This window comes from Mustela erminea, chromosome 6 (assembly GCF_009829155.1).
Source record: "Mustela erminea isolate mMusErm1 chromosome 6, mMusErm1.Pri, whole genome shotgun sequence".
NCBI classification, from domain to species: domain Eukaryota; kingdom Metazoa; phylum Chordata; class Mammalia; order Carnivora; family Mustelidae; genus Mustela; species Mustela erminea.
The window spans coordinates 57,471,307-57,499,282 of NC_045619.1; the positions used below are offsets into that span (position 1 = coordinate 57,471,307).

The window sequence follows — 27,976 nt, forward strand, 5'->3', positions numbered from 1 at the left end:
TAGGGCCAGTTGGGATTTGAACAAATAGCTCTAAGTTATGTGCTCCATAAGCTCTGCTGCTTTCCCAACATAAAAATGTGGGAATTCAATTCTCCTTTACTCTTCTCAGACATTATGAGCCCAAAATGTGTCTGCACTCCAGTCAGAGTACTGAACTTACAGAATGTTCTCCCTGTTCTTCTTTAGTCTTCTATGAATGCTGCTTGCTATTTCAACAACAGATTCCTATTCTACTTTATAGCTCCAGTGTCTTCTCTGCTTCCTTGGCAATCAGTCTACACACTGTCCATTTTTTTTAAAAAGATGATTTGAGAGAATGCCATCTTCTCTCAGTTTAGTACCCAAAGTTCATTCCTGATGAACTTTATGTTGTTTCTTTAAAACTGCTTCTTAAAATTACAAGGGCATTCCGACTTCTGACCCTTGTTACTCTTTTACTTCCCTGCATCTTTAGCTTCAGATTCAACCATGAATTCATGAAATCTTAAATTAGGACAAGATCTGAATAATAATAGGAACCAACCAACTTCGGCTGCTGGCCAGGGGTAGTACAACCATTTCAGCCTGTTAGGTGAAGTGGTTACCTTGTACACATCATGGTGATCAAGAATGTGGTCAAAACTCTTGTAGATGTCATTGAGCATGTCCACCACTTCCATGGGGGTGCTGTATTTGCAGATGGTGGTGAAACCTACAATGTCACTGAAGTAGATTGTCACTTCCTCATACAATTCAGGCTCCACAATTCCCTTCTCCTTCAGAGACTTTACCACTAGCCTAGATGAGAAAGGGGAAAAAATGACTTCGACTTCAGTAATTTTTTTTTTAATCTTGCATAAATCTTTGAGACAGTAGTAACAACCCACAAGGAGTTCTAGAATTTGGGTGGTGGTGACCAGGAAGCAAAGACTGGTTGCACATACTTACTGTTGCAATATATTACTTACACACACATTTGAATACACAGGTTTAGCATCAACTTGATACTTGATTATTAACTCTAATAAGCATGTTAATATAACTCTAGCACAGATATAACCCTCATATGTATACACACTTGCCCACTTTTTGCCACTCTATTGACAGTCAGCTTCTTCTAGATGTAGCTCTACATTCAGAAGCTGAGGAGAGTGTGTCATTAATGTAAGAGTTTGAATCCCTGCAGCTGTCAGACCTGACTTTTTTTTTTTAATTTTTAAAAAGATTTTATTTATTTGAGAGAGTGAGTGAGACAGAGCACGAGAGGGTTGAAGTTCAGAGGGAGAAGCAGACTCCCCATGGAGCTGGGAGCCCGATGCAGGACTTGATCCCGAGACTCTGGGATCATGACCTGAGCCAAAGGCAGTCGCTCAACCAACTGAGCCACCCCGGCGCCCCAGACCTGACTTTTTTCATTAGAGCCAAGTTTTGCCCTCCAGGCATATTTTACACGGTACTATTTAATGTCACCATAAAAGAACAATGCATTTAAAAATTAAGTTTGATATATTCTGAGCAAGAACTTATTTGATATATTTTTTGAGGTAGATTTGGGTCCTTTAAAAAGCAAAGTCAGTCACTATGTAAACAAGTTAAAATTATGGTAAAACGGCAGAGGTCAGATAAAAACAACTTAGAATATCCTTGTTGCAGAAATAGAAGGAGTAGTATATCTGACTCAGAATTCAGAGAGAACCACAAAGAAGGAACTCCACACCATACTTTCTTGACATGCCAAGTTGTCCTTTCATTGAGAAAATGGGTGGGGCCAACATGAGACTTGCTGCTCCCTGTCTGCCCTTAGGATCTCTCTGTAAAGGATCCAAGTATGGAACCACTAGAATCAGAACATGGCTGCTGGGAAGTGCCATGGAGGTCACTGAGATCACTGAGGCTTAAAAATAAAGTATGATGCTCACAAGGCCCCACAGCCACTAAGGGCAGATCCAGGACTCAGTAACATCCGCTTTTTGGTCTTTTTACTGCAGGGCATCTCCTCCACAACCCAGACCTTGGGTATTCATAGAGACAAGGAAGATCTGGAGGTAAGCTGATTGTATCGCAGGAGGCATGTCTGCCATTCTCCCAGAAAACAGTTCATTAACTACAAGGACATGCAACACTCGTGGTGAGAACCTCCAAAGCATCGAGGGAAAGCTTTTCAATTGGTGCAATGATAAAGCCTGGGACCTTTGAGAAACATCCTGGTGATGTGGTTGGTTCGATTCTCAGGGCTCTTCTGGGGTGGTTGTTCTTGACCTGCCCAGTATAAGGGTGCAAATTTTTTGAAGGCTACAAAAATGTAATGATAAAATTGGACATTTCACCATCTTTACCCTTCCTATTACTGCTTATATCTGAAAAGTCATATGGCTTGGAAACTAGTACATTACCCAGAGAGAGAAACTAATGTTGTAGGATAAATGAAGAGCAGTGACTCAACCTGGCGAGCTTTGGTACAGGCTGTTGCTGACGCAGGCAGATTAACGAACACAGTGGATGTCTTGGAGAGGCCCCCCCACAAGAAAAAGAAACTTCTATTTTACTGTCTCAAAAGCCAAGGGGGCACTGTTTAAATAAGTTAAATAAGTGTTTAAGTAGTATCTGGTTCCTACACCCTGTCTTTGTTTATTTGCAATTTTGCCAATAAATATTTCTTTTTGATTCTTGTAGTTACTGTTGGTGTATGTTTTAGTTTTCTTATACAAATATACATGCTTTTTACATGTACATTTTTTACAAGTGACGTGCACTGGAGGCACAGTGTGTTGCAGGTGTTGATGAGAACCGTGTTATGTCAACTTTGACAATCCAATGAAAACATCTACCCACGGAGATGAAAAGTAGAACACAGGGAATACAGTCAGTACTGTGGTAATACTGTTACATGATGACAGACGGTAATTAAACTTACTGCAGTGAGCACTGAGAAATGTATAGAATCATCAAATTACTATGTTGTACATCTGAAACTAATAAAACACTGTCTGTCAACTGTATTCAATAATTAAAACAAATAAAACATCTACCATCTATAATCAAAGGGGCACATTACACCAGGAGTAAGATTAAAAGTCTGAGGTGATGAGCCAGCTATTACGAATCCTCTGAGTATCCTTATTGGTTAAGACTACTGAGGAGGACACCCTGGGAAGGCAGCCAGATGATCTGGATGTTGTTTTTTGTCACCACTCAGCATGAAGGGCCAGGCAAGGAATTCTGCATCCTACAACTAGCATTTATGAAGCTCTGATAGAAACGGCCATCTCTGATGGGAATATTAAGGGCTCCAGACTATGCTCGGGGTACCACTCCCAGCCTGCTCCTTGGCACTCTGGGGACACAAGGATTCTGCGGTAGGCTCCCTTAGGGCACGCGTGACTGAACAAAGCATGTGTGTGTCTCCTACTTCTTCACTCAAGTTTGCCACAGAGAAACTGTCTCTTTATTTAAAAGACAGTTCCCATGGACTCAAAATCATTCCTTTCATAACGCAGAGTTGATATTCCAAATGAAGCATGGGTTCAGAATAAAATAATAATTAACACAAGTTAAATATAAAAGTCAGACATCTCACCAACTGAGCCACCCAGGTATCCCTCTTCTAGATATTTAGAGTACAAACCAGACCAAGTTTTAACAAAGTATTTTTTTAAAACTCAGTAATTTGCTGAAAAATGTGTAAAAGGGAATGATCCTATATACATATAAAGGAAAAAACAATATTAGACAAAGATGCTGATGCTTTCTTTCTGCTGGAGGGAATAAGGCAGACCTGTGGAATCCTGTGAAACTTACCAGGCAGGAGGACTTGCCTTACCTTGGGAGCAACATAAAATTAAGTCTGTCGGCTCTGTCCCTCTCTGCCTTGTACAGCTGGGTCCTTTCCTCCACCAAGTGCTCCAGATTCCGAGAATAGAGCTGCAGACGTCGGATTAAAGTGTCCATATAACTTTCACTTTTCTGGTCGTGAAATAGGCTGTATGTGGTAATAGATAAAGAGCATAAACATCCAGCAACACAGTGGGAAAATATGATACGACAGTTAATGGAAGAAAAAAAATAAAAATGGCCAACACACATTTAACAAAATCAACCTCTGGAAAAATCAAATAGAAATAGATGTAAGGTTTTTCTTTTTTCTTTTCTTTTTTTTTTTTTTTTTTAAAGAAAACCAAATGTTAGAACAATGGTAATCAATGGAGGTAAGGAGGTAAAACATACACTATGACCTTTCTGGAGGGATGGACTGGCAAAATGTGTCATGAACTTAAAATGGACACACACTGATCAGTCCACCAGTGCTACTTCTAGGAACTATCCAAAGGAAGCAACAGGAATGTGCTGAGAAGTAACTACATGAGTAGCCGCAGCATTCTTTACAGTAACAAACATATTAAGGAAAAATGGCAAAATGGCAAAAATGATTGTTTTTAACTTCTGAAAACCAGTGGTCATCTACTGACAAATGGGTGATGTTTCTTCTTTCTTGTTTGCTTAATCTTGTTTTCTGAAATTTTAATAATTTACAGTACAGGAAGAACTTTTTTTTTTTTTTTTTTTGAAGGTTCTAGCAGTGGTAAATGCAACGATAAGAGAAGGATCAAGAAAAGCAAAGCCGAGGGGTGCCTGGGTGGCTCAGTCAGTTAAGCATCTGCCTTCAGCTTGGGTTGTGATACTGGGGTCCTTGCATCGAGCCCTGCATTGGGCTCCCTGCCTCACCGGAAGCCTGCTGCTTCTCTCTCTCCTTCTGCTGTTCCTCCTGCTTATGCGTTCTCTCCCTTTCTTTCTCTCTCCTTCAGTCAAGTAAATAAATAAAATATTTAGAAACAACAACAACAACTCTGAGCCTTCTATTACCTCCTTAGAACATAGAGCCGGGCTCCCATAGCAAAAAACCCAACTTGAATGATTTGTTAGGCCAAGGAGACTTAGACCAGATGCTAGCTTTTGGCAACGCCAGGCAGGTCTTGGCGCAGGGCTTGTCAGGATGTACACTGAGTGCCCGCAGGGTTGTTCAGGATCGAGATAATGTTTATAACATAAATGGTGCCATTGAATGGGCTGAATAAACCCTACCCCTTACTATTACAGCAACAATTCTAAGTTACCACTTCCAAGCTCAAGGAGAAGATGGCCTCCGGCATAATCCCCTGGGTGGGGAGGGGTGTTTGTTAAAAATTCGATAGGTTTCTGAGTCCTACCACAGACCTAAATGACTGGAAACCACTAAGCTTGGGATTGTGAAATGGTGTTTTTTAACAAGATCCCCAGGGGTCCTTCCTTGAGGCCAGTATAGCATCTAGTTTGGTAAGGGAGCAGGTGTAAAGGATGAAGATAGATTACCATCCTTCGTGATGAATTGATTCAATTAAAACAGTTTTCTCAACCTTGACTGCATATTTTAATCACTGGAGAAGCTATTAATCCTCCCGATGCCAGCCTGCTCCCCAGAGCAATGACATCAGACTCTCTGGGGCAGGACTCTGGCACTGGTTTTTTTAACCCCCACCCCACCCCACCCCAGGCCATCTCGGTGTGCAGCCAACTTTGAGAACCACCCTATTCAAGGCCAAGTACTGGGGGCCCAGTTTATCTTCATGAGTTTACATTTCATCTGCCACACATATAGTCTCATTTGATATCAGTAAGAGGTCTGTGAAAGAATGAAAAATGGGCAAGAATTACATCGTTTATTACTTTCTGCTCCTTTCACACAAATGAAAGATTAGATGTACCAATCAATGACCACCTTTCCATGATTTCACTCGACCTCATCTCAGACCTGGGCTTTTCGGCTCATTAAGTATCTGAATCTTTGACTTAATGACAACTATGGAGAATTAGAGCTGGAAGGAATTGCCGAAATCGTCCTATTCAAATACGGTTTTACTAATAAGAAAATTGACATCCAGTTAGGGTAAGCATTTTGCTCAATGTCCCACAGTAAGCTACTATTAGATCCTAGTCTAGAAATCAGAACTACTCTTACTTCACGGTTATTTTTCTCACTCTGCACTGTATATAACTGAAACATGGAAAATCTAGAATTGAACTTTACTGGGTAATTGTGTGCTTTTTTGTTTTTCTTTTTGTTTTGGATCCTGAATTATAATCTGATTCAGGGCACAAGTCTTAAGTACCAAAGGCCAAAGTTGCTAATTTTAACATCTTAAGAAACTTCTTGAGCTTAAGAATTATTCAATGGCTTTGCAGATTCATAGGACTCATGGCGTTCTTCTAAATACCAATTACCTGAAGAAGGGTCAGGGAACTTATTTACATTTAAAGATTTTACTTATTTATGAGAGAGCATGAGCACACGAGTAGGGGGGAGAGGCAAAGGGAGAAGCAGACACATTTCTGAGCACAGAGCCAGACAGGTTGGGGGGAGGGGAGGGCTTTATCCCAGGACCCTGGGATAAAGACCTGAGCCAAAGGCAGATGCCTAACCAACTGAGCCACCCAGGTGCTCCAGGGAACTATATTTTTAACAGACATATTTATGATCAGTCAGAATTTATTTTTTAATCAGGCAAGGGCTGCTCTCGAGTATTTAACTTTTCAAGTGATTATTCCATGAGAAAATGGTCTGTCTGTCCCCATCTCCTTGTATTTTTTTTTTTTTTTTTAAGATTTTGTTATTTATTTCACAGAGAGAGAGAGACAGCAAAAGAGGGAACACAAGCAGGGGGAATGTGAGAGGGGGAAGCAGGCTCCCTGCTCTGCCCACAATGTGGGACTCAATCTCAGGACTCTGGGATCATGACCTGAGCCGAAGGCAGACACTTAATGACTGAGCCACCCAGGTGCCATCCTTGTAATTTTTTTGAGACTGGTGTTGTGGCCTGAGACTTTTCATTAGAACAGGCATTCCAATCTAAGGTGCCACTGAATGCCAACTCTTATTAGAAAAATCTGAAATTAGTAAGGAAATTTGAAAGTTTCGATAATACCCAAATATCTTGGCCAGTGTAGACTCAATTTTCTTGAAATCTGGTCTCTTCTCTGGATCTTCCTCCCAGCAGTTTTTTACGAGTAGATAGACCTGAAAGAAAGAAGGGGTGGACTGGCTTAGGGGGCAGCATCCAATCCTACTGCCTTCCCTCCATGGGAGTAGTTGACGCAGGGAATATTTGCAAAATAATTCAGCTCTGACAATGAGGATGAGATTTCTGAGTTCCCCTGAGTCTGTCTCTGCCCTGCCTGCCCCCCCGCCCCCGCACCACCTTGCTTCACTGTTCTAATAGAACGAATGGAAGGAGGCATCTCCCCCCTGAAAGGACATGTGACAAAAACTACAGATCTCTCAGTAAGGACTACAAAATGGCTGTTTTCCCACTAGAGTGGTCTCGTTCAGGTGTTAAACATACACACATCCTAAATTAATGAAAAATGTGATTTGGACAAGGCTAGATTATTGGGAGAGACAAAATGCTTTACATTTGCAAGGTTTCTGTTGCCAAGGAAAATAAATTGTTGGGGTTAGTGGGTACGTGGCAGTGATTCTTATAGGAGGCTCTTCCACAAGGGTTTATATGGGGAATCATATAGGAAGGTTTCCAGTTTCTTATGCCCAGACCCTGCCTCAGAAGATTCTGATTTCCAGTAGTTCTTCTGTGTCTGAGTCAACCACGGTCCGGAATCAGATGACCCTCTTTCTGACCTATCAGCAGGGTCAAACCTAACAATACCTCACCATGTCTGTATCATTCACTTCACTCTGTCTCATCATGTGTCACTTTATCATCTCACGTCAACACAAGAAGGATGAGTACAATATAAAAGAATATTTTTGAGAGAGAGAGACCATAGTCACATACCTTCTGTTTCACTATCTTGTTACAATTGTTCTATTATTATTGTTGTTAATCTCTTACTCTGCTTGATTTATAAACTAAACTTTACCATAGGTATGTATTTGTAGGGAAAAAAAAGAACAGTATTTATAGGACTCAGTGTTATCCGTGGTTTCAGGCATCCACTGGGGGTCTTGGAATGTATCCTGTTTCTAGATGCTAACATATCCATTTGTAAATCAGTAGGTAGGATTTACAAGCCTAATAAGGGTGTCACACAGATATCTTGACCTTTTAGGTCCTAAAAATTGAGAATGTGATACGGGTTTCAGGAGCCAGCTCTTTCTTGAGTTGGGAGAGGTGAGAAAGGACGGGGAGTGTGGCAGGCTGATAATAATGGTACCCAAAGGGAATGTCCCAGATCTGGCCTCTGGAGCCTGCGAATATCACCTTATTTGGAACAAGGGTTTTTGAAGATGTGATGAAGTAATGGACCTTGAGATGGGAACCTTACTGTGGAGTATCTTGGGAGGTACCTGCAATCCCATGAATCCTTGTCCACGGGGGAAGTGGAGGGAGATTAGACCAAAGAAGAGATAAGATTGTAACCATGGAGGCAGAGATTGGAGTGTTGGGGCCACATACCAAGGAATGTCAGTAGCCCCCAGAAGCTCCTGAAAGAAGAAAGGAATGGAATCTCCTCTAGAGCTTCTGGAGGAAGTATGACCCATTTCAGACCTCCGGCCTCCAGAACTATTAGGCAATAAATCTCAGTTGTTTTAACCCACCGAGTTGCTGGCAATTTGTCAGAGCAGCCCAGAAACTCGTGTAGGGGGAGGCACTCACTTCCAGTTCTTTTTCCTCTGCCGTTTCTAGGAATAGATCTGGGCGGAAGGGCTTTACTCCGTAGGCATTCTCCACTCTGAAAATCTTCTCTGATGGGATGAGAATAATTGAAATTACAAGAAAGAATGCATCATGAAACACAGTAGCAGCAGCCAGACTGAGTTGGTCCCAGCCCCGCCCCACAGCCATGGGTGCCCAGGGTGAAGGTCACAGAGCCAAGGCCAGCATTCCAAAGGATGACTGTGCCACCAGGTAAAGGGGTCCTATGCCCACTTATACCTGGGAGGTTAGCTTAAGTTAAGGTTACTAAGCCTTTAAAATGTAACTCAGATACCACCTTGAGCAGTTTTCCTCTGAGACCCTAGCCCTCCCTCCCTCCATCCCTTAGACACCCACCCTCCAGAGAGTCAAGACCTGGGACGTAATTGCTCAGTAAGCAAGGACTGGATGAAAGCGAGGAAGCATTTGCCCCCGCGCTGAAAGGACATGTACAAAAACTATAGATCTCCTCTCAGTAGGAACTACAACACTTATGTCCCACTAGAGTGATCTAGTCCAGGTGTTAAACAGACACATGTCTTTTGTTAGACTCAGAAGGGAAGGGGGCGGGGACTATAAAGAGAGTCTTTAATGACAATAATAATACTGCCAGTGACAACACCTGGCATGTTACACTCTTCCGAGCGCTCTAACATTCACACTGTCGACCCCTCCGAGGCCCTGTGCCATGTGCAGGGCAGATATGCCATCAATTCTGCAGATGAGGGGACTGAGCTGTGGTCACAAAGAGGTGAGGTCAACCTGGAATGCAGGCTCCCTGAGAGGGCAGATGAATGAGTCCGACTCCTACCGTTCTGGTCCCGGCAGCTCAACGTGTAGAAGGTTTCTCTCCGCAGGATGATCTCCTGGGCAATGATCCCGTAGCTGTACACGTCTCCTTTCTGGGAGATGTTGGCTTGGCGGAGGTGCTCCGGGGCTGTCCACAGGTCTGTGCATTCAGCATTGAGATTGCAAAGTTGAGGGAGATGAGTGGCCCATAGGTCTCCAACCCACTTTTGTTCTTTAAGTCTCTGTAACATGTACCCTGAATCCGAGAGGCCTTGAATTTATATGTCCCAAACTTTGGGGGAGTTTATGCTAATGCTGGTGACAGTGGTGGTGCGGGGGGACACACACCCTTGCCTTTTAAGTGGACTATGAAATGTCAGGATTTGGGTGAGGTCACGTAGCAATGTCTTCCCTAAAACTTCTGGGATCAAAGTGATGAAAACCCTCCAGCCTACCTAGAGCAGCTCCTGGGGTACAGGAAGTGCTCGGGAAATAGATGTAGAACTAGAGTGGTAGAATATGAGCAGCTGAGGATTTAATAGCTTTTGGGACGTATGGTATACATCTATGAAAACCTTCCTAAATAAAAAATATATAAATTTATATATTTTTATTGTAAAATATAAAATGCATTTATATATTTTGTGTCATGTAAAAATATTATGTTTAATATATATGAATGCATGTTTAAACACATTTAAATAAAGAGCCTATCACTGATACTTTGCAGATGGGACCTATTGGCAGCCTCTAAATCCGCCATTGCTCACAGATGTGTTTTCCTGGATTCCCAGGGTATCCTTTAAAAAATAATTCACGCAATTTGGGTGCCTGGGTGGCTCAGTTGGTTAAGTGTTTGCCTTTGGCTCAGGTTATGATCCCAGCGTTCGGGAATCGAGACCCGAGTCAGGCTCCCCGTTCAGCCAGGAGTCTGCTTCTCCCTCTGACCCCCCACCCCACTCGTGCTCTCTCTTTTTCTCATTAAAAAAAAAAATAATAATAATGCATACGATTTTCTCACATTTTGTGCCTGCTACTTCTGAACACTTCCCATGTAGTTCACTTTACACCAGTGAAGCGCTTCTGTGTTCCATGCTTGGTTCCTACAGACACTTGGGTTTTGAACCCTATTACATAGCTTATTTAGTAACAATAAGGGCATACCATTAACTTTCCTCCATCCCATGTAAATTTTCTAGGATCACCTAGCTAGCTCCTTCTAAACTTCTTGCGATTCCTGTCTTCAGCGGTTTCAATGAAAAGAACCTATGGACCCATGTTGTGAGGTGCAGCGGCACGCCTGAGCTGAAGCAGGTTTTCCTCATTTGGTTTGCCATCTAAATGTTCACTACCTTTTTGAATTTATGTCTTCTTAATTTAGGTGACTTGTGATTCCTATACGATTGATCCTAATGGTTTGGGGTCATAGGAAAGGCAAGTAGATCTATGTGTTAACATTTCAGGTAACCAACAGCACAGACAGGTAGGTATAACTGGCTGGTGTTCAAGAGAAGAGCATCTGACCAGCAATCCATCTGATTTTGTGTTGTGGTGAGTCCCTAATGAAGGAGATTTGTTCCTCCACATGTAGATACTTATGAAGGATTTACTGGAGTGAGTCCAATGTCATGCTCGATGCGACTGAAGAACTAGGAGAATTGTAATTTTTCTTTCACTTATTTGTTTTTTAAAATTAATTTATTTTCATTTATTTATTTTAAGTGGGCTCCATGCCCAATGTGGGGCCCAGTGTGGGGCCCAGTGTGGGGCTTGAACTCCTGACCCTGAGATCAAGAACCGAGCTGAGTTCAAGAGTTGTACGCTTAACCAACTGAGCCGCCCAGGTGCCCCATGAATTTTCTTTTATGAAGGGAAAACTGAAGGATTGCCAAAGAAAATTAGAAACAGAATTTAAGTTTTGGATCTAGGTGGTATTTTAAGGCATTATATATGAGTGCTAGATTTCTGAGGCTGTTTGACCCTGAGTTATAGTAAAAATTGGATAAATGTTCAACATGAAAGACCCTATAAACACTGCAAATCACTTTGCTTTCTGTTACTGTTTTTGATGCTTATTACAACCCAGAAAGGGATAGGTAAGAATAATTTTACTAGTAAGAGGGGTTTTCCCCCTTATCATTATAATTTCTTATCATTATCACAGATAAATGAATAAGAGTTTGGAAATAGGTCTTCAGCCTTGAATTCCGTCTTCCTGGGCAAATATCTTGGGCTCTTGGAGCCTCAATTCTGTCTCCTACAAAGGAAGAGGTTGATTTCTATGTCTCTTAAGACTCTAACCTTGTCTATTTTTTCACCCAGTTCTGCTTCCACAGCCAGTAATTTCTTGGTGATTTCCTCCCTGATAATCAAGAACCACACAGATGAAGGAAACCCACAGAGAGGGTTTGCTCCACTCAAGAAGGACTTGTTGGAAACTGACAACGGTGACGTGTTGGAGGACCAGCCAGCTCTTTCCTCCTGTGGCTCCAGGTCTTTATTTTCTGACCAGCATGGACTTGTGAGAATTTTTTTCAGGGAAACCAGTAAAAATGTCATTCATTACAGACCTTTTTTGGGAGGCAAAATGGAATTGCAGCCAAAATCAGTGATCTTCACCACCATTCTACTGTCTACCACACAGTTGGTGGACTTCAGGCGGCCATGGACTTCGGTCTTACTAGAGTGCAGGTATGACATACCCTGTAATTTTTCGGATAACAGGGAGACAGAAAGGACACTCTTCAGCTTCTTGATTATTTAAAGAAAGAAGTGACATTCTGAAACCATTTCAGCACACCGATAGATTCACATGACCAGATTTTAAATTTAGTTCCATTAATTTTACTTTAAAAATACTAATGCCTTCCTATTTGCCTCAGCATTGCATCTTAAGAGGCAATTGTCTAAAGACTGTGGTTAAATGGTTACATCTAATATGAAACAAAGGGCTGATCCTAATTTTTTTTTTAAGCGTTTCTGCTGACCACTTATTCCATCTGTGATCTTGGGTGTGTCTCTGGTCTTCTACTTCAGTTAAAAAAATATGAATAATACAGCCTTGCCTTTCTGAAAGGATGAGCTAGGCTTGTTATGTTTTAAAATATATTTGGTCTCATTCTATTTTGAAAGAGTCTGTTTCCTTCAGTTATGAAAGGGGAAGGCTTCCCCTCCACCCCACCCTAGGTTTTCGAGCTGCGGTGTTTCCCTCTGGTGGCCAGATGTGTCCTTGCAGAAATTGGTTTTCAGCCTGGATCACAGGAATGAAAAGTGAGTGGCAAAGAGGGTGGGGATTCTATAATGTTTTAAAAAATGGATTCTGATCCTAGATGACTTTCAGGCGATTTAAGACTGTATCAAACAGCTCAATCTCGGGACAGATTTTTCTTCATTCTTGAATGAGGTCCTGGTCACTGCTATCCACTTCCTTTTTCGTATCTTATCTGGGAATATTCACGTTCAGAGTCATTATTGGCCTTGTGCAAGAGGGTTGCCTGCCCTTAACAGATTCTTGTAAAAAGTTGAAGATTGGTGTCTTGCATGTAGCTTAATATGATTTTGCTTTCTAGGAAGTCTAAGAAAATGAGTGCCCCAAACTCAGAGAAGAAAAAATATGAACATAAAAAGTAGAGCTTGTGTATAGAACATTTACTTGTACTAAGCATCATACGAAGCACATGCATTATTTACAAAATCCTCACAACAACCCTCTGACACAGGTTCTATTTTTATTATCATTTTACAGGTTAAGAAACCAATGCTCAGAGAGGTTGAAAGCCTGCTAGATCTGTTTTCCTTTTTCATTTTCATAAACTTCATGTTTGCAGGTCTCTTACCTTAGCAATATCATACAAGACCGAGATCTTAAACTCCCAATCCATGAATGTACCATCGGGGTAGGAGATGGTGTCATTTAAAACTTCCTGAATGACAGAAAAAGAAAAGAATTGTTGTCGCAAGGAGGGGTACTGTGGAGAGACGGTTAGAGGTTAATAATGATCTAATCACGGGGACCTGGGGCTCAGAAACAAACCGAAAAAACTCTGTCACCCTGGGTTTCTTAAAATGTATTTCTTTTCTTCCCTATGAAACATCGGGCGGCTCTCACAGCAATGAAATGAGCAGGAGATACCCCGAGTATCCCAAATCCTGGTTCTTCTACCTGCCAGGGATAAAGGAATGAGCAGACACTGCCTGGAACGTGGGTTGTTGGTCCAATTCGCAGGTGGCTGGGCTGCAGGGTCTTGCTCACTGAAATTCCACTAGTGTGTTTTAACCAGGAATTGCTATTCAGGAATCCCTTCCTTAGGCTTATGTTCTATGATCAGTTGCATCCATTAGCTTACAGCCCTAAGTTTTCTTTACGTTTACCAGGTCTCCTGTCAATAAGAGTGAGATCTTGTATTTCGCATGCATTGTTTCACCTAGAATTTTGCACTCACCATTTTAATACGATGATTGTTCTATCAAGATACAGCGTTTTAGCAAAGATAGTAATTATTCTTCACAGTAAAACTCGAACAGCCGAACAATAGCTCCATCTGACCTTTAGTTTTAACTCAGACTGCACCAATAATTTCCAAAGAAGGGGCCAAAGTCATTAATCATTTCAGATAAGGCTGCCTTGGCTGTGGGTTCCAGGCCAGGCTAAGGGAGGGAAATTAGGAGCAGACAGACTCTAAAGTAATTCTTTCCCTTAGCACCTGACATATTTTGTATTTTTATTTATGATCTTTTCTTCCTATGAAAATGTAAACTCTGTGATAATCTTTGCTCTGTATCTGCAATATCTAGACCAACGTCTGGCATGAATAGATGGCTCATAACTATGTGTTGCCTAGATGAATCAACTGTTCCTAATAAGGTTAGCCAACGCGTTGTTGTATATTTATGAGACGGGAAGCATATTGTCTTTATCTAGGGAGAGACTGGTCCATTTGTTTTCATATAAAAGTAGGTTCGGATGGGATTTGCCATGGATGGAAGCCTAAAGGGATTATGTTAGGGAAGGAACTACAACATTTGCATTGGCACAGCCTTTGCTGTGAGATTCAAGACACAAAGGAGTGACTTCCTGGAGAAGGGTCTGCTGTTTGCTCCCAACATGAGTTAGCAATGCCAGAAGGGGTCCTAGGACCGCTCAGGTAAATAGTCTTTTCCTACTTTAGGGCAGAGCGCCGAAAAATGCTACCTAAATATTGACTGGGCATTTTAGGGATTAAAAGGCCAAATGAAACCCTTGACTAAGCCCTGTGAATTGGTATTCTAAAATTTCATCTCACAGAAATCAAATGAATCAGTTTTGGTCTAGCCCTCCTATGAATAACATTTCTATAGATGGTCCCTGACTTACAATGGTTCAACTTACAATTCTTCTACTTCATAACAGTGGTGTAAAAGTGGTATGTATCCAGTAGAGACCATACTCCAGATTTTGAATCTGGATCATTTCCCCTGGGCGGGCGATTCATGATGCTGGGCAGTGCGCCAGCCACTTGATCACGGGGTAAATAACTAATACACTTACAAACGTTCTCTGCTCATAAAGCCCTCCCGTTTCTCATTTTCAGTACAGTGTTCAGTACATTACATGAGATATTCAACTCAATCATGAACAGGCTTTGTATTCGAAGACTTTGCCCAGCTATAGGCTAATAATGTAAGCATTCTGAACACATTTAAGGTTGGCCAGGCTAAGCTACACTGTTTGGTTGTTTAGATGTATTAAATGCATTTTTGACTTGAGATATTTTCAACTTAGGATGGTTTTATGGGGATGTAACCCATTGTAAATCAAGGAAGCTCTATAATTTTGAAAGACCCGAAGCTGTTATTATTAGGAATGTATATTTATTTTATATCAGCATCAGTTTAAATAATAATTTTCAGCACTGATTAAAATGATCATATGAGTTTTCCATGACCTTTTGATAATGATGTATTATATTAATATTTTTTCTTTCATAGAATTAACCATATCTGACAATATTATGCTTTTTATACACAACTGGCTTAGAGTTACTAGTATTTTATTTATAACTTTTCCACCTGATTTCATAAATGTGGTTAGTCTTTAATCATATTTTACCATCAAGTTTATGTTAGCCTTGTTGAATATTAAATGAATTTAGAAGATGTTCATTTTTCATTTAACATTAGAATAGTATTTATGTGGACAACAAGAATTATTTTTTGAAGTTTTAAAGAATTAAGTTGAATCTGGTATTATCTATAATGGAAATTATAATTTCTTGTATCTTTTTTTTTTTTTTGGTTAAAGAAAGGTAGACTGTCATGTGCAGCGCCTCATTTGTTTGGCGGTTCTAGCCGGGGAGTGTAGCTATTTGTAAAGCTTGGACCAAAGGATGGTCCTCTCCTCTATCGGGGAAGGTTGTCGTCCTCTCTGATGGAGTGTGCAGCTTTGGGAGGGATGCACATGGAATGGTAAGGAAGGAAGGGGACATCTGTCTAGCCAGCCAGATCAGCCGAATCAACCCTGGTGATCAATGGGGTGACAGATGTCACAGCCAGATGGCCCTCACATCCTCTTGTAATATTATTGTCCTAAAGTTTTTAGTTTTTGAGTCAAATTTCCATGATTATTTATATTGCTTCTGAAATTTTTCTTTTTTTTAAGATTTCATAATTTAGATAGTCATGAAGTAATCTTTCACAACTGAAAATACCTTTTTTTCATAGTTTTATTTTTTATTCCCATTTTCACGTATTTTTGTTTAAAAATTTTAATTAGAAGTGGGAGAGGCTTTTATGGGCTTTTTTTCAGTCAAAGTTCTTATTTAAATTCTAATTAGTTAACAAACAGTGTAATATTAGTTTCAGGTATAGAATTTAGTGATTCAACATTTACATATAACACCCAGTGCTCATCAAACCTCCTTAATCCGCATCACCCATTTAACCCATCCCCACCCACCTCCCATCTGCTAACCCTCAGTTAATTCTCTACAAAGTCTTATTTTAAAAATAATCTATTTTAAAACTGGATTATTAGGTTTTTGGGTGTTGAGTTTTAGAAGTTCTTTATAGATTTTGGATACTCGCCCTTTATCAGAGATGTCATTTGTAAATATCTCCTCCCATTCCATAGGTTGCCTTTAGTTTTGCTGCTTGTTTCCTTATTCTGATGAAGTCCCAATAGTTTATTTTTGCTTTTGATTCCCTTGCCTCAGGAGACGTGTCTATTAAGAAGTTGTTGGGGCCAATGTCAAAGCTTTTATGTTTTATATTTAAAAAACCTCATGAAAGTAATTTAAAATTCTTTTTAATAATAATTAAACTTTGTAAGTTTCCTTTCCTTAGGCCATAGTTATTCTTCTAAATTTTGCATTGAATAGATTATTTTTTAAAGAGAAAATAGCACTTAGGGCTATTGTTTTTTTCCTTTAGGGTAGTTTTGAGTTTATGCCACACATTTTGAAAGCTACTCTTCTTTTTTTTTTTAATTGAATCAAAGCTTATTTAAAAAAAATTCTAAGTAATTAATTTTAAAATTTTATTATTTAAAAATTATATTGTATTGTGACTATTTGGACCTCTTTGAAGTTGCTGCTGCCCCGATTCTTAGTATTATGGCTTTGTTGTAGGGCAGACAATGAAGTTATTTTTAAGACAATTAAGAAATGTCTGAATGTAGCCCAAAGGCAGTGACCACACATCCTTGCTTGCTTGGATCCCGTTACAGTTTTTATCTGCTGTTCCAACATAATTGCTATAGTATCCCTTTCCTTCTCAAAGCATTCTGATAAACTATATGGTCACTCTACTCAAAGGTATTTAGAAGGCTGAAAGCTTTTGTAACATACGCCTAGAAGGTGCTCAAGGTGACGTGCAAATATTTCCATGCTCTTTGATCCAATTATCCTGGATTCCTTCCTGCTCCTGCCCATTTCCCCATTCCGGTCCTGTTTCTCCTTGAAACCTGACTTCGGTTCTTGTATGTAAATGGTTCTCATGTATGCTTTCTTGTATGTAAATGGTTCTCATGTATGCCTGCCCTTCTGAACTACCCAGCGATTTGATATTCCTAGCTTGAAGCTTTGTTCTTCCCAAGAACTTGGTTCAGCCCTGTCTTACTTGTTCTTTCTGCTTTGGACTTGCTCAGCCAGAACACCTGACCACATCTGCCAACTGCTGGGCCACCCTTAATCCCTCCCAAAGGAGAGAAAGGTGGGAATTTAGCCTGTAGCAGAACCAGGACTTATGGACAAGTCTCCGGTGCTTATCTGATGCTATCATAATGACTATCCATTTTTCTCTTAATACAAAAGCAAGTTTGTAAGTAAAATAAAATGAATTTAGAGGTACTCACTCACTTTCCCACATCTGTTCTCCGGCTTTTCAATCTACACTCCTATTTTTGGCTTGGTTTTTGTGTTTTGTATTTTGGTAAAGATGTAATAACACTGGTTGAGAGAGTCTAAGTGGTCTAATTGGAAAGCATATGGACCGACCACTTTTTCCTAATAATTCTCTGATATTCTTTCACTGGGCAAACAATTTAACATTTCTACTCAATACTGTTTTTCCCATATGGCTGGCCAGTTAGGAAACTGGAAATGATCACGGTTCTTACCCGGAGGGATCCTCTCTCGCAGTATTCGATCACCCCGTAGATCATGGTATCAAGCTTCACTGTGCCGTAGAACTTGGTGAGGTTGTAATAGTCAATCTGAAGCAACTAAGATAATGTGTTTAATTATAAAGGAAGTCAGTCAGAGACCAGGGCCACTGTAAGAATTAATACGCTAATAAGACATGCCCGCCGTGCTTCAGGTCTTTGGGAAGACATACTGTTCCTGGTATATTGGAATGTCAGCACATTCCTCATGGACACTACGTCTTCCTCAACAGTTTTTCTTTTATCAGCAAGGAGACTGGAAGATGAACCTCTGACAACGCTCTAATAATATCAGGGCCGTTTTCAAGGACATGCTAGTAGATTTCTAATTTGTTTTACACCAGTAAACACCACTCTTCAACTTCTGTTGGCAGAATTTTCAACAAGGAGAAGTAGAGTCTCTCCCATTTCTTGGTCTGAGGGTTTTTTTTTGTTTGTTTTTTTTGTTTTTTCCTCCATCCCCCATAAGCATCTGTATTCACCGGGGACTTGAGTGCTCGGGAAAGATGGAGTGAAGCTATTTCTCACTTAAGAATTTCAAGTAAGGGACACATACCTTGTTCAATTCTATCTTCTGTTTCTCGGTGAAATTGCCATCGTTGTGCTTGAAATCCTTTAGAATGACTCGCTGCAAAGATCATTTGAATTAAGGAGATAATGTTGTAGCATGACCACTATGTGCATATTATAATAATTTGCTGTGTGTCTATCTTCCCCGCATACTTCAAGCTCTGGAGAGCACTGATGCGATTTTATTGGTATTCACATCCTGGGTGCCTAGCCCCTGGCATAGGCTCAGGTCTGCATGTTTCTTTAAGAACGGTTAAATGAAGAGGGAGGGTCCAGGGAGGAAGGAAGATACAAAACCCCCTTACAGGATTATATCCCCACTGTAGCGGAGCCACGGTGTCATCCTAGGGTGGTTTGGGCAGCTCTCTTTTTCCTTCCTACTCTCTACCCCTCTTAAAAATTCTATTTGTCCTTCAGTTTGTTCAGGACTGTGAGTTTTCTAACTGTGAAGCAGAGCCCTGCCCATCCCTGTGAAAAGCTCCAGAAACAACCCGGTGGGTCAACCCGCACCATTACACGGTCAATGTCAGGGACCAGGGCAACAATGAGCAGAAGGCCTGGAACACAGCCTGACTGAGAGTTCAGAGAAGCAGAGGAGACTAGTCACCTTTTTGTCGTATTTGCACTGTCGGAGTCTCTGAATTGTATCTCGTCTCTTGTCATCATCGATCTGGCACAAGAAAAGACTGATTATTATAGAAACTTTCTATCTTGTCCCATCTACTGCAAAGGCAGAGAAGGAGGCTCTGTTTGGTGGGTTGTTGGTTCACAGTATGCTGGGCAGGCTCCCAGCAACACTGTGACAATTGCCTTGTGTTTCCCTGTCACTACGTACCTTCCCTCCCCACCAGGGTCTTCCCTCCAGATATCTACCTCTCCTGGCCGGTTCTGCTGGGAATCATAGTCTGTGGCTACAGACAGGTGCTCCCAGAGGAGCCTGTTGAGCCCTTGAGTTTCAAACTCACACCTCAGGGCCCAATTAGCAATGCAAGTGAGGACACTGGGTGGGGTGCCTCAGGGGGCAGCCATCAGCTCTGGGTTTAGCCTAGAGTTGCCAGATCACCTGATTTGTCAAAAGAAGCTGGTAATATGGATTTTCCTATGCCATTTCCCAAATTTTTATATTTGGCAATTAATTTTAAAAGATGTTAAATAGTGAATGATACACACACACACACACACACCCCACTGCAGGCTAGATATGGCTCTTGGTCTGCTAGACTTCTGGTGTCAAGGCAGAAAAAAAGATTGAGAACTACAGCATCTTTTAATTTAGTTCTCATAGAAACCTGTGATGTATAATGATACTGGTTCAAACTTACCCCGCAGGACCTTTTGAAATGGGAGCAAGATAAACTCTATCAAATTCCAAGCATGATGCCTGGCACAGTGCCGATTCATAAATGTCAGATGTCTTCTCTTCCTCTTCTCATTTTACTAATGCGCCACATGCGGGTTAAATGACACTAAGTGTCACATACGGGCACGTTAAAATCCGAGCTCGCTGCCTTGTCTCATATTCTTTTTTCTGGGCCCTCGATTAGGTTATTTAAACCATTTGAACCAGAATTTCTCTGAAAGAAATTCTAACTGACACAGGTATTGGGCATCAAACATAACAAAGTTTGTGAATTTTTTTTTTGCAAATTTAGGTATTTTATCCTCAAATGAGTTATTTTCATCATTGATTTCATCTGTCACTCTTCCCTTTGACCTTTCTCACTTCTCTCCGTGTCTGGCTGCTATGGTTTTCTGTCCCTTTCTGAACTCGTACAGGGATGTAGTCTTTCTCATCCCATTCCTTGGTCTTGTTTCCTTCTCTCTGCCTTCAGCGCGCACCGGGGACTTGAACCACTTCCTGTCTGGTGGTGTGGCACCTCCCCTCTGGCTGACCTTCCTGGGCTTTCTCCCTGTTCCACTTGACTCACAGCACTGGAAAACCTCTCCTGACAGCTCGTCCTCGTCCACCTGCTTCCCAGCTTGCCTGAAACTCAGCGTGACCGTGACTCCCCATACCCCGAATCACCTCTCAGGTCCTAAGCTTATTGTCCCAAAGACTCTCTTAGGCAGGTGACTGGCTAATCTGATGAATTAGTGCATAAAAGTTCTGTAATGTCTGATGAGGGATGGATGGGTTCTATGTCTAGGAATATCTATATTTGAAGAAAATAGACACACCGTATTTTAGGCTTCACTGAAAAGAACAATTATGAAGTGTGGGCTTTGAGGCAGCAGGGGAGGCTCGTGAGGAGGGGAGGCACAGCTGGATGTATGCGGAGGTGGGCCACGTGGGAGCCCATCCTGGTCCCACACCAGAGATGGAGGAGCACGCACTTCTTCTAGAGGTCTCCTTCCTGCTTCCGGGGGTACTGCCAGTTCATCACTTAGGTCTAGAAGTTCTCCCTCGGGGAGTCCAATAATGTTACGGTCATTTGCACCTTTCTATGAATTACTGCAGGATGGATTTTATCCTGATGCTTGCCTGAGGTAGAGTGGTCTTTGCAAATAGGAGTTTTATGTGTGAGGTTCCCAGCGCCACAGAGGGTCATTCAGAACAGAGCATTATTGGCGACAAGGGAGACCTAGTCCTGGTACAGCATGAGGGGCTCCTAGTTCTTAGAGGATGACCTGTAGGGGACGGATGGAGTGCCAGGAGCTAAGCACACACCCTACCCAGGCTGCAGTTTTTCTTTTGCTGATTTTAGGCAGGGAGGCAACTCAAGTCACACTCTCCTGTTGACTTGGCCCTGGGCTGGGGAACCCCGCTATGCCCTTCATGTGGAGGTGCTGGGTCTCCTTCTTCTCTTAGTGTGCTTTGGTATAAAAACTCTGTAAGAATATGGTGAATGGTAGGTTTTAGGACCTTAGACTTCACAGTGAGACACACTAGGTTCAAACTATGACCATGTTCCCCAGGTTCTAACCCTGTTACCTCACAGGGCTTGGGGGAAGACAAAACGGGTCTAAGAAGGGTTCAGTAAGTGTCCACTCTTATTATTTGCAGTAATCCTGTTCATCCTGCACTGCTTTCTAACCCCACATCCTTTGGTTTCCTCATCAGCAAAGTCATGATAAAATGTAACTCGTGAATTCCTTGTGGTAAGCACCGCAGATGGGACCACTGGGCTCCAGCACTGGCTGCCCTGAAGGCGAGTGATTACTCCTGGCTGCTGTTGCATGTCCTGGCTGAGGGAGATGCAGGCAAATGTCAGCAGAGGCCTTTTTCGTCCATGGCTAGCAAGATAAGCCATACATCCTTAGGGTGGGCAGAGTCGCAGCCAAGGCTTAGGGGAGCACAAAAGCTCTGTCCGTTTCTACATTGCTTCCATGACAAATGCACCCATATGCATTTCCCTTCTGCGTCAGAGGCAAAGAGGAAGTAACACACCAAATCTCGGCCTCCATGAAGGGTTCACTGGATCCACCAGCTGACATTTAGGGCACTGGAGGATCAAAGGGAAGACGGGAAGGAAGCTAAGAATCAGAAAATGTCTAAGTCTTAGATTCCTAAGCAATTCCAAGCAAATGATCCCTGCTTGGCCCATTTCTTACTGTGCTACCAGTCTTGTCAAATACCTGGCAAGTTGCACCAGCCCTAGAATTCCTCAACAGGTGAGGTATGCCTTACCTTCAGGCTAATTTGGTTGGTCTCATTGGTCTCCAGAGGAAAGATGTTTTCAGGAGGAATGTGGGACCATTTTTTCTGACGAAGTTCATATTCTTTTTTATATTTTCTGTGAGAGGAACAGAACCAGTCAATAGGTATTTATTAACATTCATGTCATTTAGCTTCTGGACACTAAGAGAAATTTACAACCCTGATTTTCTCAGGTAGATATGTGGTGAGAGTTGTTAGCCCAATGGTATGACTCCGTGTTCTCCAAACTGGTGAATGCTGACCATTAGGTCAGCTGTAAGGATTTCTGATGATGGTTTATTTTTTTCTTCCTTCCTTCCTTTCTTTTATTTCTTTTCTTTCCATTTCATTTCATTGTCTCCATCCTTCACTAAGGCAGCACTTCACTATTATAAAGAATCAGAACAGATGATATGGAAAAAGTAAGGACAAAACAGACACAATTCAAGACTGGTAAGCTTGAAAAGCAAATATGTTAATTTTTAAGCCACCAGAGAATACACTAAATTCCTAAACAATCCTGTTCTTTTTATGCATTTATGCCTTTAAGAAACAAGTATATAAAGAAAATAGAAAAGCACGGAGAAAATGTAACATGTATTTAAGCATTCAAAATGTCACTATTTTACGTGTTTCCCCAGATAGTACAGATAAAGCAGAATTCTTGGGTTATAAGAAACACTTACAACTTTGCAGATATGGTCAAACTGTTTCCCAAAGTGGTTATACCACTTCCAGCCTTCCAACATGAGAATTCCCATTTCTTCTAGATTCTTAACATTTGGTATTATCAAACTTTTTTTTTTTTTTACCATTATGATGTATGTGAGATGGTGTTTATTGTTTTGTGTTTCATTTTTTTTATTATAGAGAGATTCAATATATTTTCAAATACTTTCTAGCTATTTTATAGAATAGTTATATAAATTCATTCAAAAATTTGCCCATATGTCATAATTTCATGAGTTCCCTATATATTCTACAAAACAGATCTTTAGTCCTTTAGAGTTGCAAGTATTTTCTTCTTGTTTATTGCTCATTTTAACTTTATTGTATAGAACATTTAGTTTTTATTGTGGCTACATTTATTTTGTTTCTTTTATGACTTTTCTTTTTTATCTTAACTGAGAAATATTTTCCCACTTGAGATCATAAAGTCTTTTTCTATTAATGTCCTCTTAGTTTTGAAGTTTGAATTTCACCTTTAAGTCTTTATTCCATTTATAATCCATATGGAGTGAATTCTATATTTGTGTGTGGTTTCAGGTAGGATTTTAATTTCATTTTTTCCATGTTGCAAGCTTACTATGCCAACATCATTTCCCAATTGACTTGTAATGTCACCCCTAGCATATTCCAAATTCTCTTGCTTGCTATGTCTGCTTCTGGAATCTGAATTGGCCTCTTTGTCTTTGAGTTTATCTTTGCTTGTTTGCTTATCGTTATTTCACAAACTTCTACCTACACACCTTCTTAGGTCATTCATGATGCCCCTCCTAATGGATTCTAAGCAGAAATGACTATTTTCTTCCTATGCTTCCATCTAACTCTGAGTATTCCTCTATTAATCACATATAAAACAGCATATCATTGACCAATGATTATGATCCTGGAGCCAAGAAAGCTTTTGGCCTTAAAGGCTCTCATCTCTTCATTCCAAGAGACTCTACATTCCAAGAGCCATGTGTCATTCATTTGAAACAGAGGTTGCCATAAATCATTCACTACTTTCCATATATAAGCAGTTGTCATGGAAAACTCTAAGGATAACATGTATCTACCAGATCTCCTTGTGGACACACCATTGGGAAGACCTGTCTCTGCCTGTTTCCATCTGTTACTGTCTCTCACCTTTGATTTCCCCTCTACCTTAACCTGACACTCATTTGGACTTGGTTTCTGAAGGAAAACAGCTGCATCTCTGACTTTGCTCTTGACTTGCTTTATTCTCCTCAAATTTTGGTTTCTGGTTATCTTCAACTAAATGGCCATCATACACAGTATATGTGTATTTACAGCTCAAATTTGGGGTAAGCAGTTACAGCAGTCAAGTTCTGCCTTCAGACTGAACAGAACAATTGACTTCCTTTCTTGGAGAAACCATTACCTGACATATAATAGACTGGACTCTCTCGTGAGACAGTACAGTGCTATACAGATCAAAGTGTGTGACACGAAGAGAAAAATTATTGTCCGGTTCAGTTAGGAAATGGAGGTGATCCTGACAATATAATGGTATGGAAAGTTTTATGTATTTAACATACACAGATTAGTGTAGTGTGGCATTCACCCATTCATTTATATGTTCAACAAATATTTCTGAGTATACACTATGCCTCTAACACTGTGCTGGGCATTTCCTCTGCCCAAATTGAGTAGAACAACCATGAAACTGAGGGTCAGAAGGCTTGAGTGTTAGTTTCGGTCCTACAGCTACCTGGTGATGTGACACCAGACGAGCCATTGGGTTTTCTGGGTCTCTTTCCCCATGCTACAATGGGAGGTTTGAGGCAGGTGATTTCTGGACTTTTCCAGGCTGAACACTATATAACATAGAGATTTAAATTTCCCACAAAATACCAATAAGACAGCGGAAGAGCTATTTTCACATATAGGATGCCTATTGTATGGTGGTCACTATCCACAGCTTATTTCAAGTTCTCAAAACAGTTCGGATGAGGATAGTGAAGTTAAGTAACGTGTAATAATACACTAAAACCCCACAACTAGTAAGTCACAGAACTGAGACAGATATGAGTTCAGGTGTCTCAAACTGATCCATTCAATACTATTCTGCCCTTGGTGTAGTCTTTGATGCAGAATGCCTTCATGATCTTAGATCTGTCTAGACACCTTCTTATGAATATACATTATCCTTGAATGACATCAGACTTACCCATCTCCCCGCCCTCCCCCACCCCAACCCACTCTGTGGACACAGCAAGACAAAGCAGGTGGTGGGTACCTCAGCACCAGAAGAGCAATGAGCAGGAGCAGAACCACAGCTCCTGTGAGAGTGAAGACTGCAATCAACAGGACTTGAGGACCTGTGGCAGAAAAGACAGTGAAAAATGCATTAGTAAGGAAACACATTGAAAGGAATAAGGAAACAGATAAGGAAACACTTGAAAAACATTTCAAAGATTCTAGATGTATAATCTAATTTGAAGAAGGGAGAAGGAAAGAACTTTGAAAAAAAAAACCTCATCTTTTATGAATCTCTTAATTGGTAATATAGGTCCTGTATCTGTGGTCTCTGAGGAAAACTACCTGGATTATGCTAGGGGAAGTGGTTTAATGTCGGCGGTCCTTAGAGTCTGTACCCTGTGTCTCTTATGGGAATCACCAAAGGTTACAAGAACATGATATAGTTTCCAGTATGTAAATAGTTTTGGTGGAAACCCACCTGATGTCCTTGAAACCAATATACCTAAGAAGAATTCACAGAGGAAGAAAGAGTCAACTATTTTTTTAAAAGATTTTATATATTTATTTGAGAGAGAGGGAGAGAGAGAGAAAGAAAGAGGAAGAGAGAGACTCCGCAAGCGGTGGGAGGGAGAAAGACAAGCAGACTCCACTTGCTGAGCGTGGAGACTGACGCAGGGCTTGATCTCACAATCCTGAATCATGACCTGAGCCGAAATCAAGAGTCGGACACTTAACTGACTGAGTCACCCGAGGCCCCAGAGTCAACTATTTTTTTTAATACCAAGTACAATCAGAGGAAAAGACAATCATTGTGGAGTATTAAAAGTCAGTGTTGCCTGCTGGTTCTTCCCAAGGGCTCCTGGGTCATTGACAGAAGTCAATGAAGGATGTAAGTGATTTAATTTATTAGAGCACACGTATGCAGGTGGAGTTGTAAAGATGAAGGAATTTAAGAGACTGACAGAAAGGCAAGTGGAATTCAGGAAAATGGGGATCCAACCCAAGGAAGCATTGAAGCAGAAACTGAAAACGCAGAGGAACAGGCCTAAACTGAGAAGGACAACAACAGTAAAACTGTACAAGAAAGTCACGGCTCATATATGCTACAATGGACTCTGGTTAGAATAGGAAGTTAGTGAGTCCAAGAAGGAAAAATGGAATGGATTCTAAGCAATAGAGTCTTATTTCACTTTATATAAATAATCATGATGAAAATGTTACTAATTTTCAACTTACAGAATCAACTTATAGGTAAATGACAGAGGGTTTATATGGCTACCAAATAAATATTATCAGCTATGACAAATTAAAAATGCAGGAGAATCTGGGAGGTAGGAAGGAGGTAGTAGGAAGGACAGAGATAGTAATATCTTCATCTTACCAAGTTGGGAAGCAAGAAGCTTTTATTTGATTTTATTTTTTTAAGATTTTGTTTGTTTATGTGAGAGAGAACAAGTGGAGGGAGAAGGAGAGGGAGAGGAACAAGCAGACTCCCCACTGAGCAGGGAGCCCAACATGGGGCTTGGTCCCACGGCCCTGGGGTCATAACCTGAGCTGAAGGCAGATGCTTAACTGACTGAGCCACCCAGGAGCTCCATGAAGTTTTTTATATAGTTTGGTAGAACAAGACTAGAAGCTTATGCATATTAACTAAAATTACAAAGGTACCCAATAAATGTACTGACAAATATAACTATATTGAGAAAAAGTTAGAAAAGAAGTAGGGCTGGTGAAGATGAACTAAATCTTTCATCAATACAAGAAATAAACAGATAAGATCCAAAGCTTATGAATAATGAATATATGCATATTATTTAAAAATATGCAATTATGAATATATGCATACTATTATACATATGAATTATGAATATTTGCATATTATTTAGAAATATGCAATAAACTAAAGGCAGAAGTGACTCAGAGACCAGATCTGACAAAGGAGGGACCAGGCACACTCACATGTTCCATTATGAACATTTTTACTATTGAATTTTAACACCACATGCATGAATTTTCTTCACTAAAAATGTCTCCATGCTTTCTATAAGGGGTGACTTGGAAGGATTTATGCTTTGCTAACTAACATACCCCTTGGCCTCTGCTTCTTATCTTGTTTTCTGCTAAGAGGAATTTTTTTTATTATTATGTTATGTTGGTCACCATACCAGTACATCATTAGTTTTTTTATTTTTTAAAGATTTTATTTATTTATTTGACAGACAGAGATCACAAGTAGGCAGAGAGGCAGGCAGAGAGAGAGAGAGAGAGAGAGAGAGAGAGAGGAAGGGAAGCAGGCTCCCTGCTGAGCAGAGAGCCCTATGCGGGGCTCAACCTCAGGACCCTGAGACCATGACCTGAGCCGAAAGCAGAGGCTTTAACCCACTGAGCCACCCCGGCGCCCCACATCGTCAGTTTTTGATGTAGTATTCCAAGATTCATTGTTTACATTTAACAACCAGGGCTCCATTCAATATGTGTCCTCCTTAATACCCAAAACCAGGGTCACCCATCTCCCACCTACCTCCCCTGTAAAACCCTCAGTTTGTTTCTTGGAGTCCACAGTCTCTCGTGGTTTATCTCCCCCTCCGATTCCCCCGCCTCCACTTTTCCCTTCCTTCTCCTAATGTCTTTCATGCTATTTCTTATGTTCCACATTTAAGTGGAACCATATGATAATTGACTTTCTCTGCTAGACTTATTTCACTCAGCATAATCTCCTCTAGTCCCGTCCATGTTGATACAGAAGTTGGG

At 40.9% G+C, this 27,976-nt stretch overlaps 1 protein-coding gene across 2 annotated transcripts in view; it reads right to left on the minus strand.

Moving 5' to 3' along the window:
• Nucleotides 1-27,976, minus strand: part of GUCY2C (guanylate cyclase 2C) — a 130,871-nt gene that overhangs the window by 9,333 nt on the left and 93,562 nt on the right. For both annotated transcript variants that reach the window (XM_032347404.1, XM_032347403.1), the window contains exons 14-25: nucleotides 25,263-25,344; nucleotides 22,289-22,394; nucleotides 19,268-19,330; nucleotides 18,647-18,718; nucleotides 18,046-18,150; nucleotides 13,289-13,375; nucleotides 12,023-12,155; nucleotides 9,475-9,612; nucleotides 8,625-8,713; nucleotides 6,936-7,027; nucleotides 3,800-3,958; nucleotides 585-777 (exon numbers count right to left, since the gene is read on the minus strand). In XM_032347404.1, the coding sequence (XP_032203295.1) occupies nucleotides 585-777; nucleotides 3,800-3,958; nucleotides 6,936-7,027; nucleotides 8,625-8,713; nucleotides 9,475-9,612; nucleotides 12,023-12,155; nucleotides 13,289-13,375; nucleotides 18,046-18,150; nucleotides 18,647-18,718; nucleotides 19,268-19,330; nucleotides 22,289-22,394; nucleotides 25,263-25,344 (1,319 nt within the window). The remainder of the gene's footprint in view (nucleotides 1-584; nucleotides 778-3,799; nucleotides 3,959-6,935; nucleotides 7,028-8,624; nucleotides 8,714-9,474; nucleotides 9,613-12,022; nucleotides 12,156-13,288; nucleotides 13,376-18,045; nucleotides 18,151-18,646; nucleotides 18,719-19,267; nucleotides 19,331-22,288; nucleotides 22,395-25,262; nucleotides 25,345-27,976) is intronic.